The 21001-nt window shown below is 41.4% G+C and overlaps 1 protein-coding gene across 1 annotated transcript in view; it reads left to right on the top strand.

Annotated features, from left to right (window-relative positions):
• LOC122794574 (tyrosine-protein phosphatase non-receptor type 11-like) overlaps positions 1-21001 on the top strand; it is a gene marked incomplete at its 5' end in the record, with an annotated part of 1649855 nt that overhangs the window by 1480987 nt on the left and 147867 nt on the right. Inside the window, one exon of the mRNA XM_044063080.1 lies at positions 18406-18560. Within this exon, the coding sequence (XP_043919015.1) occupies positions 18406-18560 (155 nt within the window). The remainder of the gene's footprint in view (positions 1-18405; positions 18561-21001) is intronic.

Here is a 21001-nt window from a genome sequence, read left to right as displayed (position 1 = left end):
CTTCTTCTGCACTCCTTAGGCATCCTCTCCCCTTCGAAGATTTCATTAAACAATCTGGTTAAATACCGTACTGCCATCTCTTCTAAACACCTCCATGCTTCCACGGGTATGTCATGTGGACCAACAGCCTTTTTATTCTTCATCCTCTTCATAGCTGTCCTTACTTCCTCCTTGCTAATCCATTGCACTTCTGATTCAGGATCCCCGCATCATCCAACATTCTTTCTCTCTCATTCTCTTCATTCATCAGCCCCTCAAAGTACTCTTTCCATCTGCTCAACATGCTCTCCTCACTTGTGAGTACGTTTCCCTCACTATCCTTTATCACCCTTATCTGCTGCACATCTTTCCCAGCTCGGTCCCTCTGTCTAGCCAATTGGTACAGGTTCTTCTCACTCCTTAGTGTGAAACCTTTCATGCAACTTGCCATACACCTTATCCTTAGCCTTCTCCACCTCTCTCTTCACCGTACACCTCATCTCTTTCATGGGTGAAAGTGACCCATGTACCTTTCATTTATGTTTATATGATCTGCCCTCCTCCAATGATTTTGTTTAAGTAGGGTGCTGCACTTCTGAGTGTGCTGTCCTTCAAATGAGACGTTAAACTAAGGCCCCCATCTGCTTGAGCTTGTGGTAGCTTAGGTGGATGTAAAAACTCCCAAGGCACTTAGCAAAAAGGGAAGGAGAAGTTGCCGAGATCCTAGCCAAATTTTATCTAGTAATATAAATACTACCTTGGGGTTCCCCTGAAAATAGGCTTCTAGCCTTTGCTGACCAGGTTAGTCCCACTAGGCTAGAAGCCTAGCCTAGCTTAGTGGGAATAACTTGGTCAACAAAGGATAGATAAATAAATAAATATATTAGCACTCTTGTCTACTTTGAAAGAAGTTCCTCCAGATCTCTTCTTCCCATGAAAGAAATGTGATCAGTCTGGAATCTGAGTTTTTTCTGCTGACTGGATTGGATAACTTGTTTTCCATGTTTGATCATGCACAATCATTTATTTATTTATTTGGGGGAGGGTGGCATAATGGTTAAGGTGTTTGCCTTACAAACTCAAGGTGCAGGGTATGAGTCTCACAGGGGATAATTGGCTAGGCTTACAGTGGCTCACAAGGGCAGTTAGCCTGGTACTAACCTATGAACAATTTCCTTATATTTGTTTACTAGGGTAGTGCAGTGATCTTAATGGACCATTAGCAGACACAGCCCATGTGTGTTGCTAATTACTAGTATTTCTTTGTTTTTCTTTCTCCTTATTTAGTTGTAAAAGCTTATTTTTCTTTTTTTTTTTTTTTTTGTGAGTCTCCACCCTGATGCTGGCATAGTAGTAAAAGGCTACATTTTGTCTGTTAGTCAGTAAATGTGATTCATGAGTAACCCCAGATTATGGACTGGTAGGACTAAAGTCTTCCAAACAATTCTTCCTCCTGAGGGAAGGTCTTCATCAGCTGAATCGTTCCTATACCAATGTTGAATGATACAACATGCTACAGTCAGCATGAGCTTACTGTTACTGTCTTTAGAATACCATTAACAGAATGCTCTTTGAATTCTTGCATTTTATGAATCCTTTAATTTTTTATCTAGCCTATACTATTTTGTCCTAATTTTGCTTAATTTGTTGTAAATATTTGATGCTACTTAAGAACAACACAAATTGTAACTCATGGTACATTTTAGTACTAATTTACAGCACTGATGTCTTTAGAAATCTGTGGAAAAAATAATTTATAATTTGATAAGTATTTGTCTTTTGTTGACTGGTTAGTCCCAATATGCTGGTGGCCTCTTTTCAGGGGACACTCAAATGAAATATATACTGACTAGGGGGGAAATTTGGCAAAGCCAGTGGGGAAATTCCCTATTTATTTTTGATAACTGCCTTGGGTATTTGGCAGATAATCTGAATGCCTCACAAATAGATTATTTAGTAATAGTCATGCATTTCCTTAGAACAATTGTTTTGTTGTGCAGTTGTAAATTCTTGTACATTTCACTTTTTGTGACTCTGGGCCTGTGTCATGGCTACACAGAATCATTTGCCCAGTGCTGCTGCACAGTTATTGAATGCATATGTTAATGAGTCAGTGAGCGAAGGGACAGATAGCTAGATAGATAGCTGGACAGATAGGATGCAGCAGGAGATGACCATTGCAAGGGAGGAATAATTACATGTTTGATGTGTTGCTTCACTCTGCCTTCTGGTCAGTGGGAGAAGAAGGGAAGTGGGAGGTCTGGGTCAGTGGGAGAAGGGAAATGAGAGGTCTGGGTCAATGGGAGAAGGGAAATGGGGAGGTCTGGGTCAGTGGGAAAAGAAGGGAAATGGGGAGGTCTGGGTCAGTGGGAGAAGAAGGGAAATGGGGAGGTCTGGGTCAGCTGGAGAAGAAGGGAAACGGCTAGGTCTGGGTCAGGTGGAGAAGAAAGAAAAGGGGAGGTCTGGGTCAGTGCGACTAGAAGGGAAATGGGGTAGTCTGGGTCAGTGGGAGAAGAAGTGAAACGGGGAGGTCTGGGTCATTGGGAGAAGGGAAACGGGGAGGTCTGAGTCAGTGGGAGAAGAAGGGAAATGACAGGTGCTCTGATTGCTTGACAAGCTTGGCTGATGTCATTAACATTCAAAAACGTCCATGGTGATTGGTCAGGCCAAACGGTGTGCTTGTTTTAAATTGAGCATATGCCAGTAGAAAAAAAACTTTTCTTCCGTTAATATATGCTAAAGCTTTCCAGTTTTCTTTAGCTTTTTTAAAGAAAAAAAATGAAGTTTGAAACTCAGACAGTTCAGAGGTATGAGAGACAGAGCCGAAAAATCACAAGGAAAATCAGGTACATTCTGCAAAACTAAAGAAACATACCTGACTTTCCTTGTAGTTTCTGTGCCCTGTCTCTCTCATACCTCTGAACTGTTTGGATTTCAAAAAAAAAAAAAAAAAAGCTAACATCGTGCATTTAGATGTAGCTGCCAGGCTAATTCTTTTTTTCCAAAATAATTGGCCATGCCCCCCTCTTTTGTTTAACTGTACAGTATCAAGGACAGTGAACCTAAAGTCATGTCCATTAAAATTAGAAGCATGTTCTGCGAGGGCATTAAATTCACTATTATCCCTGATATTTCTAACATGTTCACCCATGCATTCTTTCAGTTTATGCTTGTTTTTTTCCCACATAAAAACAGCTACACTGGGTGCAAATAGCACAATAAACTACCATTTCTGAATTACAGCAGAATTTCCCCTTAAGTTTATGTTGAAAACCATTAATACAAACCTTGTTTGTTGCCAGAAGGTACGTGTATTTTTACAGTGCTCTCATTTATACATATAACCCCTTTTCTTTCGTGCAATGGGTGCCTCAAAATAATTCTTTCAAGTTACGTCCCCACCTATATTCACAAATGGAATTATTACCCACACTTTTTCTGACTGCCCTATCATTGCCTAATAAACCCCAGTTCTTAAAGAGAATCTTCTTAATGTGATAACTATCCATGGAGAAAGTGCTAATAAAAGTTGCATTATAATTATGACTATCAAGCCCCCTTTCTTGTCCTGATCTTAGATCTAAAGCCATCTGCATGGGTGTACATTGGAAATGGATATCCAAAGAGTGCTCTATCCTGTTTGTGTGCTAACTTAATGCTCCACCCATGAGTGGTATAAATACTTATTTTTTTCTTTTTATAGCTACTTCTCCCATGATTTCATCAATTAAATATATGGGGTAACCACTTTGTAAAAACATGTTTTTTATTTTTATCATACTCAGCAATAAAGCTATCTCAGAAACTCACCATCCTGGCCGCCCTCACAAACTGGTTTTTGAGTGCAGCTCTTTTTTGTGTAAGTGGATGGTTGCTGTCAAAGTGTAGGAAGCTATTAGATTATGCCACTTTTTGAATGATATCTGCTATTAATCTATTGTGTAAAGTATCCTTCGTAATTAATACATTAAAAATAAGGAATTGTTTTATCATTAGCATGGTGAGTAAATCGCATGAAGGTGGTTGTTTGAAATATTCTAAAAAATTCACCAGCTCCCCTTTAAGTCCTTCTCAAAGGATAAAAATGTCATCAAAAATGTAAATAGTCATGGCAAAACTGAAAAAAGGGGAATTAAAAAGATTTTTTTTTTCCTATTCAAGCATTATGATGCTGGAACAGAGGCCACCACATGCGGACCCCATAGCCACACATTCAGCTTGAAGATAATATTCATTATCGAAGAGTATAAAATTATTTTTAAGTACCATGTCAAGTAGTTGTTCAAATACATTGATATCAGCTTGTAAAATACCTTTTCCTCTGAGGTAGTGACAAAACCATTCTTCCCCCAAATCATGGGGTATAACAGAATAGAGGTCTTTTACATCAATTGTAATAAAACTATAACTTTCCTGAAAGACAGAATTATTCATTGTCTTTAAAAAGTCCCAGGAATCTTTACATAGGTGGGGTTCACTTAAAATATGTTTTTTTTAGTTTCTCGTCTAGACATTTTGCTATAGGGTGAGTAACTGAACCACGAGCATCAGCTGTAGGGCGCATTGGTGATTGGGCCACATCTTTGTGTATTTTAGGCACATCAGAAATAACTGTTGTCCTAGGATAAGTTACTGTTAGATAATTAAATTCGTCATTCGTAATAGACCCTTCAGTAAAAAGGTCATAAAGCGACCCTTGAATTCTTTTATACATAGTGTTTAACTCACTTAAGGAACTACGATGGTAAGTGTGCCCAGACAATATTTCTTTCATCTTACACAAATAGTCGTTGTAGTTGAGAACTACAATGCCCCCACCTTTATCAGGTTTTACAATCCAGATAGCTTGTGTTTCATTCATGTTCTTGCTGGGAATAAGTGTCAAACCTTTAGCAAACAGGTCCCATACTTGTGTATCTGAGTATAAACCTTAAAGTCATTTGATTTATTTGGGACAATTTTAACAAGTTGTAACTGAAAAGATGTAAGGGTACAGGCTTCAGGTAAAATTATCTACTCCCCATGCGCCTCTGTTCCTGCCTCTGTTCGAGCCTATCCAATAACACCAGAACAGTGGCCGGTAACATTAACCAAGACATGGTTAATGAAGAGATTGATATATAAATTGATGAAGAACGTTTTTTAGACAAAGAAGAGTATCTCCCACTAATTAGTTAGAAAGGCTAATGAACCAACACAGGCTGAATTGCAACCAACAGGGGGTACCATCCAGTGGCCAACAGAGGAGAGCCAACAACTGATCGAACAGAGGCAGGAACAGGGGGGCATGGATGGGGGGGATAATTTTACCTGAAGCCTGTAATACTACATCTTTTTAGTTACCATCTATTAAAATTGTCACGAATAAATCAAATGACTTTAAGGTTTATAATTACTCTGACTTGGCCTTAGATACACAAGTTTGGGACCTGCTTGCTAAAGGTTTGACATTTATTCCCAGCAAAAATATGAATCTTGTAGAGAGTTTGGTTGATTTAAAACTTTTTGTATGTAAATTGAATTTTAAAGTATTATTCCAAGGTAATGCACGTCATTGATCCATTTTGTGTTTCTAGTACATATAATCCACCAATTCATCCTGCCTTAGAAATATTTGAAAAAGTGTGTGAATTGGATTTTAGGATGCTGTTTTCACCGAAAAATAGAAAAAAGAAATTTAATTTAGATAAATCTGAAAATCAAGATTTTATTTTATTAACGCAGACACAAGTTATCCAGATTGTAAAACCTGATAAAGGTGGGGGCATTGTAGTTCCCAACTATGACATATTTGTGTAAGATGAAAGAAATATTGTCTGGGCACAATTCCCATCGTAGTTCCTTAAGTGAGTTGAACACTATGTATAAAAGAATTCATGGGTTGCTTTATGACCTTTTTATCGAAGGGTCTTTTACGATTGAACTGAATTATCTAACAGTAACTTATCCTAGGACACCAGTTATTTTCGGTGTGCAAAAATACACAAAGATGTGGCCCAATCACCAATGCACCCTATAGCTGATGCTCGTGGTTCAGTTACTCACCCTATAGCAAAATTTCTAGATGAGAAACTTAAAAAAACATATTTTAAGTGAACCCCACCTATGTAAAGATTCCTGGGACTTTTTTTTTAAAGAGAATGAATAATGTTGTCTTTCAGGAAAGTTATAGTTTTATTACAACTGATGTAAAAGACCTCTATTCTGTTATACCCCACGGTTTGGGGGAAGAATGATTTTGTGACTACCTCAGAGGAAAAGGTCTTTTACAAGCTGATATCAATGTATTTGAACAACTGCTTGACATGGTACTTAAAAATAATTTTATACTCTTCAATAATGTATATTATCTTCAAGCTGAAGGTGTGGCTATGGGGTCCGCATGTGGTGGCCTCTATGCCAACATCATAATACTTGAATGGGAAAAATGCCATCATTTTAATTCCCCTTTTTTCAGTTTTGACATGTCTGTTTACATTTTTTGGATGAAACAACCACCTTCCTACGATTTAACTCACCATGCTAATGATAAAACAATTACTTATTTTGATGTATTAATTACAAAGGATACTTTACATAATAGATTCATAGCAGATATCTTTCAAAAAGAGACATACTGTAATAGCTTCCTACACTTCGACAGCAAACATCCATTTACAGGAAAAAGAGCTGCACTCAAAGGCCAATTTTTGAGGGCGGCCAGGATGGTGAGTGTCTGGTATAGCTTTATTGCTAAGTGTGATAAAATAAAAAAAAACATATTTTTAGATTGTGCTTACCCCAAATATTTAATTGCTGAAATCATGGGGGAAATAACTATAAAAAGAAAAAAAATGGGTATTTTATACCACTCATGGGTGGAACATCAAGTCAGCACACAAACAGGTTAGAGCACTTTTTCGATGTCCATTCCCAATGTACACCCACGCAGATGACTTTAGATGTAAGATTAGGACAAGTAAGGAGGCTTGATAGTCCCAATTATAAATCAACTTTTATTAGCACTTTCTCCATGGATAGTTATCATAGGTTCATTGCTTAGTACTAAGCTAACTGCCCTTGCGAGCCATTTAAGCCTAGCCAATTATCCCTTGTGAGACTCAGACCCTGCACCTTGTGTTTGTAAGGCAAACACCTTAGCCATTAAGCCACCCTCCCAACCCCAAGAAATAATCAGCGCTGCCAAGTCTTGGACCCAGGGCCCTGTACACCATAGCTAGAGCAATGTACCACTACACCATTTGAGCACATTAACACGATTTTCTTTAAGAACTGGGGTTTATAAGGAAATGATAGGGAAGTCAGAAAACGTGTGGGTAATAATCCCATTTGTGTATATAGGAGAGGATGTAACTTGAAGAATTATTTTGAGACACCCATTGTACAAAAGAAAAGGGGTTATATGTATAAATGTGCTGTAAATACTGCACTTACATTCTGGCAACAAATGAGGTTTGTATTAATTGTTTTCAACATAAACCTAAGGGGAAATTGTGCTGTAATTCAGAAAGGGTTGCTTATTGTGCTATCTGCACACAGTGTAGCTGTTTTTATGTGGGGAAAAATGAGCATAAACTGAACAAATGCATAGGTGAACATGTTAGAAGTATCAGGGATCATAGTGAATTTAATGCCCTCACAAAACATGTTTCTAATTTTAATGGCCATGACTTTAGGTTCACTGTCCTTGATATTGTACATTTAAACAAAAGAGGGGGGGCATGACCAATTATTTTGGAAAAATGGAATTAGCCTGGCAATTACGTCTAAATGCACAATGTTGGCCAGGCTTAAATGAACAATTTCTATTAGCAGTATTTTAAAACTGAAAGCTCTAAATAGATAGTGTGGTAACATGTTGAGGGCAGAAAAATTGGTTTAAATGTTGCAAAACATCAGTGAACATTCCACATATTTTATATAGTTGCATTTTTGTAAGAATGTATCAAGTGGGAGATGGTATTGCAGGTTACTTCTTTTTGAGGGAGGTGTGTGTTATTTTACTAGATTTGATAGGCTGAACATGTTTAAGCATTTGCTGAACAGAAACGGAATCGCTGTGTTCCTAATAATGTGTAAAAAATAAATGTCTAATTTTTCAGTCTTTTTATATGTGCATTCAAAAGTAACTTATGATGAACATTTAGGCTTGAAATGTTAACATTTTAGGGTATTGGGTTTCAAGCTTCATTTCTAGAAAGGGGGTGTGTGCTTTTTTGTGCGATCTGATTGGCTGTAGTTAAATTTTGTGTTTTAACACACTTTTTACATTCTTATTTAGGGTATTTAAACTGGAATTCATTTTTATGGAATTATCTGATGATGTTCCTTAATTTTATACTGGGACGAAAGCACTTATCCTTTAGGATTTTGCATATTGGATTTCAACGTTGAAGCTGGTGGTTTTTCAGCGTTAACGCTGAGGACAACTTTTTTTCTGCGTGCTGTTCTTTCGTGGTATTTGTGGAATATCTTGTTTGTTTCTTGGTTTGGTTTGTGGATTTGGAGTATACCATACTGATTTGTTGGTTATTGCAATAATAATGACTCTTTTGTTAGGTGAAACTTCAGCCAGTGGCCTTCTTTTAACATTTGAGATACTCATACATCCTGTCAGAAATGTTCTTGCTTTCTTTTTCAGCGTAATGATATTATCTTATTTTCCTTGTATGCATTAAAGTGTATGCACAACTCCTTTGCAAATTGTTACAATTTTCACTTTCTGTTGTTCATATTTTCTTCATCAACTCATAATTTGCTGTTTTATTCTGTTACGTTAATCCTTTTTTAATATGTTAAGATTTATGTACCCCCTTTCTGTGCCTTCCCTTTTCCTCCTGTATTTGTTTACATAGTAATGTTGCCATCAGGGTTGTTCTTTTCCATTTACAGTGATGCTTAGATTGTTACATTAAACTGTAGTGGACAGAATGTAGCTTAGACAGTTCTGGGGTCTGTGGTACTATAGAAACTATGTATTCATTATGTAAAGTCTATGTGCAGTCATTTACCTGCTATTATTGTTTAGTGGCTAAATTTCCAGTATACATCATGATCAAAACTTATGATGTTATGTAATCCTATCTCGCCTACATTCTTACCCGTGAGTTCGGAGCCAGCTCCGACTCGGCCAAACTTTTCTAGCTCAAAGTCTTCTATTGGCTGGGCTAAGCAGGTATACCATGGTGCACTGCTCCATATCCCAAGATCTCATTTGCCGCTCGTGTAGCTCGGAAGTGGTCTCACTCTTGCCTGTGGCTAAGTACCTTTTTTCTTGTCTTGAGAAAATTTATTGCTCTGAAACAAATAGCTATTCTCATAGCTCTGCTAGTGTTGTTTAGCATTTTGGTAGTGTGCGCGTTTGTTGTATCCCGATAACTGTTCCATCGGGCTAGGCCCGTTTCAGTTAGAGGACCTAGTCCTTTTGTCCTTCTGTTTGTCAAACCGTTTAAATTAGAGGTTTGATTTTTGGTTCTTCAACCTTTGTAGTCATTAACCGTTTTTGTTAGAGGTTTTTTGGCATAGTTGGTCTCAGTGTGTCTCTCTAGAGTGTGTGTGTACTGTTTCAACCTTGTCTGATTCCCGCGTTTTTTGTGGTGTTGAGTGTCTGTGAGTTTTTCCTGTCAGACTTTCTCTTAGGTCACGGTTGTTTTTTCTTGTGATTATGTCTAAAGATTCCAAAGAGCACAAACCTTCCAGTTTCAAAAAGTGCTCTAAATGTGGGTACAAAATGTCCATCATCGATGGGCATTCTATTTGTGTCTGTTGCCTGGGAGCCATTCATCTGCAGGAGTCCTGCAGCTTTTGCCATGCATTCAGTCCCAGAGTGCTCCAAGAGAGAAAGAATAAGCTGATCCTAAAGGGACTCTTGAAACCCTCTTTCGAAGAGGTCTTAGATTCTTCTCCCAGCGCTAACTCTAAATCATCCAAGTCAAAAAAGAGATCTCCGGCTCCATCAGCTTCATCAGAGCCTCCGGAGAAAGTCACAAAAATTGCATCAACCTCCTCGGCTCCACTGTCCTCAGGGCCACAGGACGTCTCGGTGGTGATGGAACTGTCATCGGCTCCTGTTATATTGGAACCTTTTTGGAGCCGATCGCCCAGTCTCAGACCAGTCTCTCCTGAGAGGAGATCTCAATCTCCCTCCCTGTCCTCCAAATCCTCCAGGACCCTTTTGGATATGGATGTTGATATGGTGGTCCAGAGCCTCCTCCAGTCACCGGTTTTGGCAAAATTGTTTTCTGCTCCGGCCCAGTCGGCTCCGGAGCCTGTCCTGACCCCTGCTTCGATCATTCCTCCTCCAAGCACATCTCTGTCTTTGGAGCCGGAGTGTTCCACGCCTTGTGATGTTGCTAGTCCAGTTCCGATGGCCCCTCCAGCTCCATTGGTGCCAACATCAGCTCCGACCCCGTCGGCTCCGTCCTTGGGGTTCGGGACTCAGGATTCTTCAGTCGGGCCCGAGGGGGACATCTTGGGGCATATTTCGGTTCCGAGTCTCTGTCTCGGTGCCTCAGCTTGGGGAATTCCAGCTCCCATCGTGGTCTCGGAGGCTGGCCGGCCCTCGGACTCGGGGGACCAGCCTTCGAGGCCATGCGGACTACGCTGGCCAGATTGTCAGCTACATCAGGCAGATCAGTCACTCTGTCCCCCACCACTCCGGTGAGAGCCTCTGATCACCACCTATCCAAGGACAGCAGAGCACCAAGGCCTAGGGATACCCACACGAGTGGTCCCCAACTATCTGAAGGCCCTTCAGAGTTCATGCCTGAGGAGCCCACTAGAAAGAAAACGTGCAAGAGGAAGCACATAGACTCCCAGGATGAGTCCCTCACCTCTGATACTGACCTCGAGGAATCGGAGGGGTCCCCCAAGTCATCCTCTGATGATGTTTCCTTCTCCGACATCCTGGAGATACTGAAGCAAAGAGGTGACTAGCCATTCAAAGCCCCTTCCGAGGGGGAGTCGGTCTTCCTTAAGGCCTTTGTTGCTCAGCCCTCTGCCTCCTGGGTGTCCCCTCCCTTCGACGAGCTCCTTGATTTAATTTGTCGAAGGGTGTAGGAAAACCCTGATTCTGTGGAGCCCGTATACCAGGTGCCTGAACAAGTTTCTTTCTGCTCCATGCGGCTCATTTCATATGCAGCCAAGGAAGCGAGTAGGGCAGCAAGCTCAGGATTCGCCCTTAGGAGGCAAGCCTGGCTGCGCCTGTGTCACTTTGCGGAGGCCTTCAAGTCTTCCATCACTGACGCCCCCTTTGATGGTTCTTCTTTGTTCAGAACCAAAGTGAAAGACACCCTCACCAGGTGCGAGCAAGAGGAAAAGACCCTGTCTGCCGTAGGGGTCCATTTTTCCCTTCCTTCTAAGCCTTACCCCAAAGCCCAGCGGGGTGGGAAGATGTGGTTCAAGAAATCACAGAGGTTTTTTCCTGCCGCACAAGGTGAGTCCCCCTCCAGAGGCAGAGGAGGGGGAGGTTATTCAGGGAGACGCCGCCCTAGAGGCACAGGGGCCCCCGCAATTCGGGAGACCACGATTCCTTTCGTGGCTCCCTCTTCTCTCGTTCCTGAGGGAGTGCCCGGCTGTGCTTATCCGGAGCCAGTCGGGGGTCAGATTTTGTTATATCTGGAAGCCTGGAAAAGCATCACCCAGGACCGATGGTTATTACGAATAATTTCCGGAGTTTACCTCATTCCGTTTACATCAGACCCCCCATCAATCAGAAATATCCCAGAAGTTCCACCCAGTCAAAGGGATCAAGCAGCCTTAGAGGTTTCAAAGCTGCCAGAAAAAGGAGCCATCCAGAGTGTCCCCTCAGACCAAATCGGATTAGGGACTTACTCAAGATTCTTTTTGGTGCCGAAAAGAACAGGGGACCTGAGACCCATATTAGATCTCAGCCAGCTAAACAACTATGTACAGAAGTCCAAGTTCCATATGGTCACACTACAAGCGATTCTCCCATTGTTGGGAAAGGAGGTATGGATGTGCTCCATCGACCTCAAGGGTGCTTACTACCATGTAAAAATGGACAGGGCATCCAGGAGTCACCTATGTTTCCGGCTGGGAGCCAGTCATTTCCAGTTTCGAGCATTGCCCTTTGGTCTCACCACAGCCCCAGGGTGTTCACCAAGTGTATGGCAGTGGTGACGGCTCACTTGAGATGTCAGGGATTCCAAGTGTATCCGTATCTGGATGACTGGCTCCTTACCGCCCCCACCAGGCATCAACTAGTTCAAACCAGGGACGCTACCATCACTCTTTGTCAACAGTTGGTCATAACACTAAATTGGGAAAAATCTGCTTTGTTGCCCTCGCAGCGTGTCTCCTTTATAGGCGCAGAATTAGACACCATTCAAATGTGAGCATTTTTACCACAGGAGAGGATCAGAATCTTACAACAACAAATACACATCCTGATGCCCCTGAGGAAAGTGAACGCGCAATGGGTTCTCCAACTCCTGGAGACCATGGCAGCAACAATTATGTTGGTCCCACTAGCGAGATTACACATGAGACTTCTCCGATGGCTTCTTTTTGTTCAATGGTCTCTCCAAAAATTTCCACTTTCTCACCCCATTTTGCTCACGGACAGATGCAAACAGGACTTCAGTTGGTGGCTTTGCACCAACAATTTGGACGGGGGAAGGCCCTTCGTTCCACCCATCCCAGTTGCCACAGTGACCACCGATGCCTCCCAGATGGGGTGGGGGGGCATTATCTTGGCAGGACAGTCCAAGGCATGTGGCAAGATCATGAGATACATCTGCATATCAACGTCCTAGAGATGAGAGCAGTGATACTTGCGTTGCAGGCAGTTCAGAGTTTTCTACCTCTAGGGACAATTGCAATACACTCAGACAAAATGTCGGTAGTGTGGTATCTAAACAAGCAGGTCTTACCCCCTGTGCAGAGAGGCCATGCGAGTGTGGCAGTGGGCAGTAACTTCCCAACATTTTCTGGTGGCAACGCACATTCCAGGGAAGTCCAATGTGATTGCGGACAGGCTAAGCAGAGCTATTCTGATGCCTTAAGAGTGGTCCCTGAATCGTCTAATTGCAGAACGAATCTTCAGGAGATGGGATCAGCCTTGCTGTGACCTTTTTGCCAGCCCCCTCAATGCCAAATGCAGCAACTACTTTGCACTGATCCCCCCACAGGGGGAATCACCCAGGGACGCTCTGGTTCACGATTGGCCCTCCAGTCTGCTTTATGCTTTCCCTCCGTTTCCCTTGCTGTCAAAGGTAATTCAGAAAGCGCAGTCCTTGGGAAACAGAATGATTCTGATTGCTCCACACTGGCCTCGTCAAGTCTGGTTCCCTTTTCTTCAACCATACATTGTGGACACTCCTTGGATTCTGGACCCTCAACCAGATTTACTGACACACACGTCAGGACAGTTCCACCCCTCTCTGATGACCCTCTGGTTGATGGCTGCTCCACTTCCGTCGTTAGTTAGGCTTCATAAATTTTCACCGGAAGTGGTTCACATTTTATCTTCCTCTCATAAGCCATCTACTAGGAAGATTTATTTCAGCAAATGGAAGAGGTTTTATATTTGGGCACATACCCAAGGAATTGATCCTTACACAGATCCAGTTACTTCAGTCTTGGAGTTTTTGTCTATGCTCTTCCATCAAGGTTCCGCATCAGCTACCATCAAAGTTCAATTGGCTGCAATCTCTAATTTTCATGTGGCTAATGAGTTTAGTCTCATGGCTCATAGACTCTGCAAGGCTTTCCTGAAGGGTACTCTGTTACTCCGTCCCCCGGTCTCCGAACCTATCATGCCCTGGGATCTCAATTTTGTTCTACAAGCCCTTACTTCACCACCTTTCGAGCCTGCAGCTACCTGTGAATTGAAATTCTTGACCTGGAAAACAGCCTTCTTAACAGCAATCACTTCAGCAAGGCGAGTTTCAGAAATTCAAGCCCTCTCTATCAAACCCCCATACTTAATCTTCCATAAGGACAGGATTTCTCTTAGACCAAACCCTTCATTTCTTCCTAAAGTGGCTTCCGTGTCTAATCTTAATCAATCCATTGAGTTGCCTGTATTCTTTCTGCAATTTTCAAACAAGGCAGAATTTAAATTTCATCAATTGGATGTACATAGACAGTTATGCTTCTATCTGCTCCGAACAAAAGATATCTGGAAGTCAGATCAACTATTTGTCTCCTTTTCAGAAAACAAAATTGGGTTCCCGGTCTCCAAGGTCACCATATCCAGATGGATATATAGTTGCATCTCATTCACCTACCAAGCGGGAAGAAAAGATCTGCCATTTCCTGTCAAGGCTCACTCTACTCGGGCTGTTTCTACATCTACAGCCTACCAGGCCAGATTGTCAATGGATGATATATGTGCTGCAGCTACTTGGGCTTCTCCTCACACATTTGTTTCTCATTACAAATTGGATGTGGTTTCTAGGGGCAGGTCGTCCTTTGGCTCCACAGTACTCGGGAGTATTTTCCTATGAGCCACCCAGGTTGTAGGTGCTAGGGACGCTGTCCCACGGGTAAGAAGGTAGGTGAGATAGGACTACATAACATCAGGAAGTTATGTACTCACCATAACGTTCGATGTATGTAGTCCATCTCGCCTGACATTCTTACTTACCCCCCCACCTTCCCCCTTCCTGGAGGATCTGGAGGTTATGGTTTTATTACAGAGTTCCCTTTATTTCAGCTTATTCTTTTTATCTGGATGTTGTGTATGCATGAGGTATGAATGAGTTTCGCAGCAAACTAGATCTGGGGATATGGAGCAGTGCACCACAGGATACCTGATTAGCCCAGCCAATAGAAGACTTCGAGCTAGAAAAGTTTGGCCAAGTTGGAGCTGATATTCGGCTCCGAACCCATGGGTATGAATGTGAGGCGAGATGGACTACATACATCGAACGTTATGGTGAGTACATAACTTCCTGTTTCAGCTACCATCATTCTGTCAGGCAGACCATGTAACTTACCTTCACTAGATGCCATTGTGAAGACAATCAGAAAAAAAAAATCAATGCTTTTTTAGTTACTTTTTTAGCTTCCATGCCTGCAAACCAGCTGGCCTATAGCCATAATCATGGCTGTTCATTCTCCCTTGGCTTGGAGAAATAACTTGAAACTTTGCTATCATGCAAGAAGTTATTGGGTGGTTTGCATATGCTGTAACCTCCAGTCCCTGCCTGCATGGATTTACCTTTAAATCTCGAAAGACTGACTTTCAGTATTAAACACCGAACACCCACATTACCAAAGAGTTTCAGTAAGTGAAATTCAGTTTTTTTAATATAACCTCCACGACAACATCACAGACACCACCTCCCCCTAAACCTTAACTAAGACAGTAAAACACACACACCTATAAAACCTATGCATAAGCAGGGGGGCAAGCCCCCCTGCCCCCCCCACACCCCCGCAACTTATATATACCAACTCCAAGGTCGCACTACCTGAAATAAAAAAAAAAAACTACCGTTATGCACCCTGCACTTAATTCGCACACCATCATGCATACATACGAAAAACACACATACTACACATTCAAAAAACACCCTGCCTTCAACACTAACACAGACACTCATCCATCTAATCCATCCAACTCTCAAAACTTCCCACAAATCTAAAAAACAAAAAACCCTAGCCAAAACCCTTAAACACTTACAACCTAACTGAATCTCTGTATACAGCCACACATCTTCCACCATATCTAACTTCCACACCACTTTAGTCTCGAGACACTGAAAGTCGATCTTTCAGTATTTCGAGATTTAAAAGTGATCCCACCTGCACACATGCTCAGCGTGTGAACATGCAGTTGGTGCAATGCAGGAATGTCACTCACTCACATGGGCAGCATAGCCCCTTATCAGCCCTGAACCCTCAGATGCAGATGGCTCTTAACAGGTCGTTGGCTTTCACTAAGGAATTATTGACAGGATGTCACCTGTGACATCTCTCTGCCCTCCTCACAGGGAGAGATGAGAAGATAAAACATCATAACTCTTTTCCCCTTTTAATCATTGCCTCCAACACCCAGACTACTGCTAATACAGGTGTTGTCTGGGTCATAGTCAGCGCTCCATCCATGTGTGTCACAGAGCTTTGTCACAGTCAGTGCTCCATCCATGTGTGTCACAGAGCTAGGTCACAGTCAACGCACCATCCATGTGTGTCACAGAGCTGGGTCACAGTCAACGCTCCATCCATGTGTGTCACAGAGCTGGGTCACAATCAACGCTCCATCCATGTGTTTCACAGAACTGGGTCACAGTCAACACTCCATCCATGTGTGTCACAGAGCTGGGTCACAACCAATGCTCCATCCATGTGTGTCACAGAACTGGGTCACAGTCAATGCTCCATCCATGTGTGTCACAGTGCTGGGTCACAGTCAACGCTCCATGCATGTGTGTCACAGAGCTGGGTCACAGTCAATACTCCATCCATATGTGTCAGGAGGCAGCTGCCAAGTCAATGCTGGATTTATTTCTAGAATAATTGGCCCTGACAATTTTTAAATATCCCTTGTCTTCATCAGTATAAACTGCCGTGTAAGAATTTCACAATTTTAAAAGAAGTAAAACAATATATGGCACAATTGACAGACATGTGCTTTCATGTTTTCATGTTGTAGTTTAGAAGATAAAGCGTTTATGAATAAATCTAAGCACAACACAGGCCTGCAACCATTTTCAACAGCACAAACTGTCATATAATGTTAGAATTAGTTTCCTTTGCTTGTGACACTTAGTACCTTGAACATATTCTTACAAAATGTGGATGGGTAGCCTTAAATTCTCCCCTATCGTGTCTTGACCTCCCTGAGGCTGAAGCTGAATGATGATGGCTTTACTGGCTGTACCTGTTTTATTGTATAGACAGATTGTGCAGTACTTTCCTGTGAAACTATGGGCAGTATAGAGTGGATTATCTGAGCTAATTGGACCTAAGGTAGTTCAGATAATCAAATTCTTTAGATAATCAAACATAACGGAACTGGATAAACAACTTCTAAAATCTTCGTTTTTTCTGCATGCAGGAATATACTTTTCAACAATTCAGCAATTCCAATGGACAATAAAGAATATTTTTCATACACAAGCTGGCTACAAGTTCAAAAAACATGCTCAAGCAAATATGTATAATGTTTACATATTCAGACATTATCATTTTTTCTCCCCGAAAACTTTGGAAGGCTGGATTTGATAATTGACATTTCTGATAATTGAGACTGTTCTGTATTAGATCTGTGAACTAAATAGAGGAAGTGTGTCAAGCCATATATAGAGTAGGGTGCAGCAAGATGTCAGTGCTCTGTGCTGACTACAGGTGCTAGCATGTATCGTCTCTATAAAGGTAAGTACAGCTGACAGTAGTAAAATACTTCTGGGGGAGAGGGAGTTTTACAGGTGCCATGCATGGATATTTTTGTGATTGAGTGTGCTTGCTCTCCTTGAATGAGAAATACTAAAGAAAATTAGACCAGTGTGCAATGCTGGAGGTCTAAAGTCAGCATGCCTTGTCAGTCCCTTCCATTGGAACCATTTTCACCCAAGACTGGGTTAACCATTTTAATCACAACATAGAAAACTAGGTAGAGTGAAGAAATTATCAAGCTGTATTGTTGGGTAGCACAGGAACTACTACAGCATGCATATCAGATAGAGGCTTGAGCAGTAATGATGTAAATGGACAGAGCACAGGAACTACTACAGCATGCATATCAGATAGAGGCTTGAGCAGTAATGATGTAAATGGACAGAGCACAGGAACTACTACAGCATGCATATCAGATAGAGGCTTGAGCAGTAATGATGTAAATGGACAGAGCACAGGAACTACTACAGCATGCATATCAGATAGAGGCTTGAGCAGTAATGATGTAAATGGACAGAGCACAGGAACTACTACAGCATGCATATCAGATAGAGGCTTGAGCAGTAATGATGTAAATGGACAGAGCACAGGAACTACTACAGCATGCATATCAGATAGAGGCTTGAGCAGTAATGACGTAAATGGACAGAGCACAGGAACTACTACAGCATGCATATCAGATAGAGGCTTGAGCAGTAATGATGTAAATGGACAGAGCACAGGAACTACTACAGCATGCATATCAGATAGAGGCTTGAGCAGTAATGATGTAAATGGACAGAGCACAGGAACTACTACAGCATGCATATCAGATAGAGGCTTGAGCAGTAATGATGTAAATGGACAGCATGCATATCAGATAGAGGCTTGAACAGTAATGACGTAAATGGACAGAGCACAGGAACTACTACAGCATGCATATCAGATAGAGGCTTGAGCAGTAATGATGTAAATGGACAGAGCACAGGAACTACTACAGCATGCATGTAAGATAGAGGCTTGAGCAGTAATGATGTAAATGAACAGAGATGCTAAATCTGTCTTCTTTTGCCTTTCTAGCATGAAGTTCCGAGGCAAATATGGCAGTATCAGTACCTGAGCTGGCCAGATCATGGCGTTCCCAATGAGCCTGGTGGAGTCTTGAGTTTTCTAGACCAAGTTAATCAAGAACAACAAAGCATTCCACATGCTGGTCCAATTATTGTGCACTGCAGGTAAGTTATCTGGGTTCAGTGGTGCCTTGGGAGAAAATATTACTTATAGTTAATGAAAAGCTTAGAACAGTGAATGAGCATATTAAAATAAATTTGCAGATACGGTATCCTTATCTCATAAGTAAGCTAAGCTGGACTACAAGCTTCCAAGACTACTGTTTATTTTTATTTAAAATTGATTTAGTTACAGTTTATGTAGTACAGGACTGAAGGTGGACCATGGATCACAAATGACCAATTTCACTCTCCGCCTTGGAATATGAAGAAGAATACCAGACCTCCTTGTTAATCACGCGACAAAGTCACTAAAATCATGCCTGCTATTTTGAAAGGAACAAAGTTCAGCACAGGAGGCGACCGCTAAGTTATTGATGCATTTTTGCATTTTTTTTTTTTATTTTTAGAAAATTAGCACCAAATAGCCATTTTTTTTCAGACATGTCATTTTTCCATCAGTATAAACTCCCACCTAAGAATCCCAAAACTTTTATGAGAAATAAACCAATATATGACATAAACTATTGTACTTTGTTTCTGGAAAATTCTATTGCTACTGATATTGTTAATTATTTGATATTTAAAAAAATCATGCACTTAATGTTGTGTAGAGCTTTCTTTTCTCCTTGAAACTCTGCTGAAAAGAAACTCTACTGAGCTCAGTCAGACTGTCCTCATTAACAAATGGAAACACGAGGTAAGTAAACATTTCTGGTTAAGGCATTTTTGTAGCTGTCTTACCTCATCTCACATATACAACATACTACTTTGTTTGAACATGTGCACCTATTTTGCCTGAATTGTGGCTGAAAAAGGACCAGTTTCACCCGCCCTGTTATCACATTATTGTTCTTGATATTGTTATGTAAATAAATAATTACATTGCAGATATCACATACTCAAATATGTTGCTTTTATTCTGAAATTACATGACATCTTTCTAAAGTGAGTCTACTAGACCTTGGGTGCATGTGACTAACACTGATCAGTGCCACTCGCCATCTTTTAAAACTGCAGTGAGACCTTTCTGGACAGATCAGTGTACAGTATCATTTAACTATAGCATCTGCTCTCAAGCTATGGGGGAGTTAGCTGGTTCTAGATCTGTCTAGCCATTTTTTTTTTCATGGCCTACTTTGACCTGAGTTCTGGAAGCAAAACGTTTTGTCAAGCACTCTTTATATGTGTGCCACCTCAACTGCAAAGATCCAAGTTTTTATGGCAAGTATTGTCTGCATGCCTTTTTTTTTGGAGTAGTGGTGGGGCATCCACCACTGATGTGTTAGTGTGAAAGAATAAAAGAACTGGACATGTTTTCAAGAGCTGGATGGACATCCACACACTAGTAGTGTGAGGTGAGGCTGAACTGATAGTCTGCTCTCCTATCTCAGGTGGATTGTCATTTTTTTTTATCTGTATCAGAGGAATGGGCTTGCTCTGGGCACATGCGGAAGTTGTACAATGCTGCTGCTGCTGATGGTGATGATGATGATGGTCTGATGCAACATGCTTCAGAACTCTGTGAAGCACATGCAGCTAATGCACAGCCCAGTATTGTTCTGAATACTTACTCATCAGTTTTTCCCTTCTAGTCTGTTGGTGTGCATCCAGAATATTCTAAGCTATGTGCCCAGAATATTTTAATCTACTAAGTAATGCCCACTGCTTTTTTGCTGATGTTGCTGCATCTTGAAGATTAGATTATCTGCTGAACCGTTTGGATCATTTAAGATATTTGGATTTTTATTCCAGGTTATAACAGAAGTCTGAACTTATACTGGGATGTTATGCAGAAAGGTGGCAGTGGCTAACATGGACACATAGGAGATCATGCACATTGCTTTCTTTTTTAAGTTCGTACTTATATTTTTAAGATAGGCTTCATAAGGGGATACATAACAACCAGTCCTTTCCCTAATAAATGTGAAGACAGGAACCCCTGCAGCCACATCTCACTGCTTCCTATAAAGCATTGTAGGTTTCTCCCATGGAAAGGAGTGTGCTTTTCTCTATTACGCAGAAGTTCAGTAGAGGGCTAGAGTGTGATTATGGTTGATATTAGTCAAAGTCCAAAGGTCAGATTTTGTTTACAGATATTCTCTGCACATACCGCAAAGCTTGACTAGGTTCACAGTGACTTAGTAGCCAAGATGCTGACTCACACACGTAGATGTTTAATCCTGCCCTCTGGTCATCTTAAAGGGTTTTCAAGATTCTGCTTAATGGCTAGTTTAAATTACCCATTGTACTGGACAGAGATGTGTAAATCACGTTGCAAGTAGTGGGAGGTTTTCCACATTAACTGAGTCGGGAAAAAAATAACACCAATGCCGTAGTTATATAAAGGAGAAGTTTGCTGTGGATAAAGATCTGATCTAGCACACTACAAGCTGCCTTTGGACCCAGGAGCTAGGCACTAAAGACACAGGCTGCACAGTTTCACA

This window comes from Protopterus annectens, chromosome 2.part1, assembly GCF_019279795.1.
Source record: "Protopterus annectens isolate FY-2018-M chromosome 2.part1, PAN1.0, whole genome shotgun sequence".
Lineage (NCBI taxonomy): Eukaryota > Metazoa > Chordata > Ceratodontiformes > Protopteridae > Protopterus > Protopterus annectens.
This window is presented reverse-complemented; position numbering and strand designations above follow the sequence as displayed.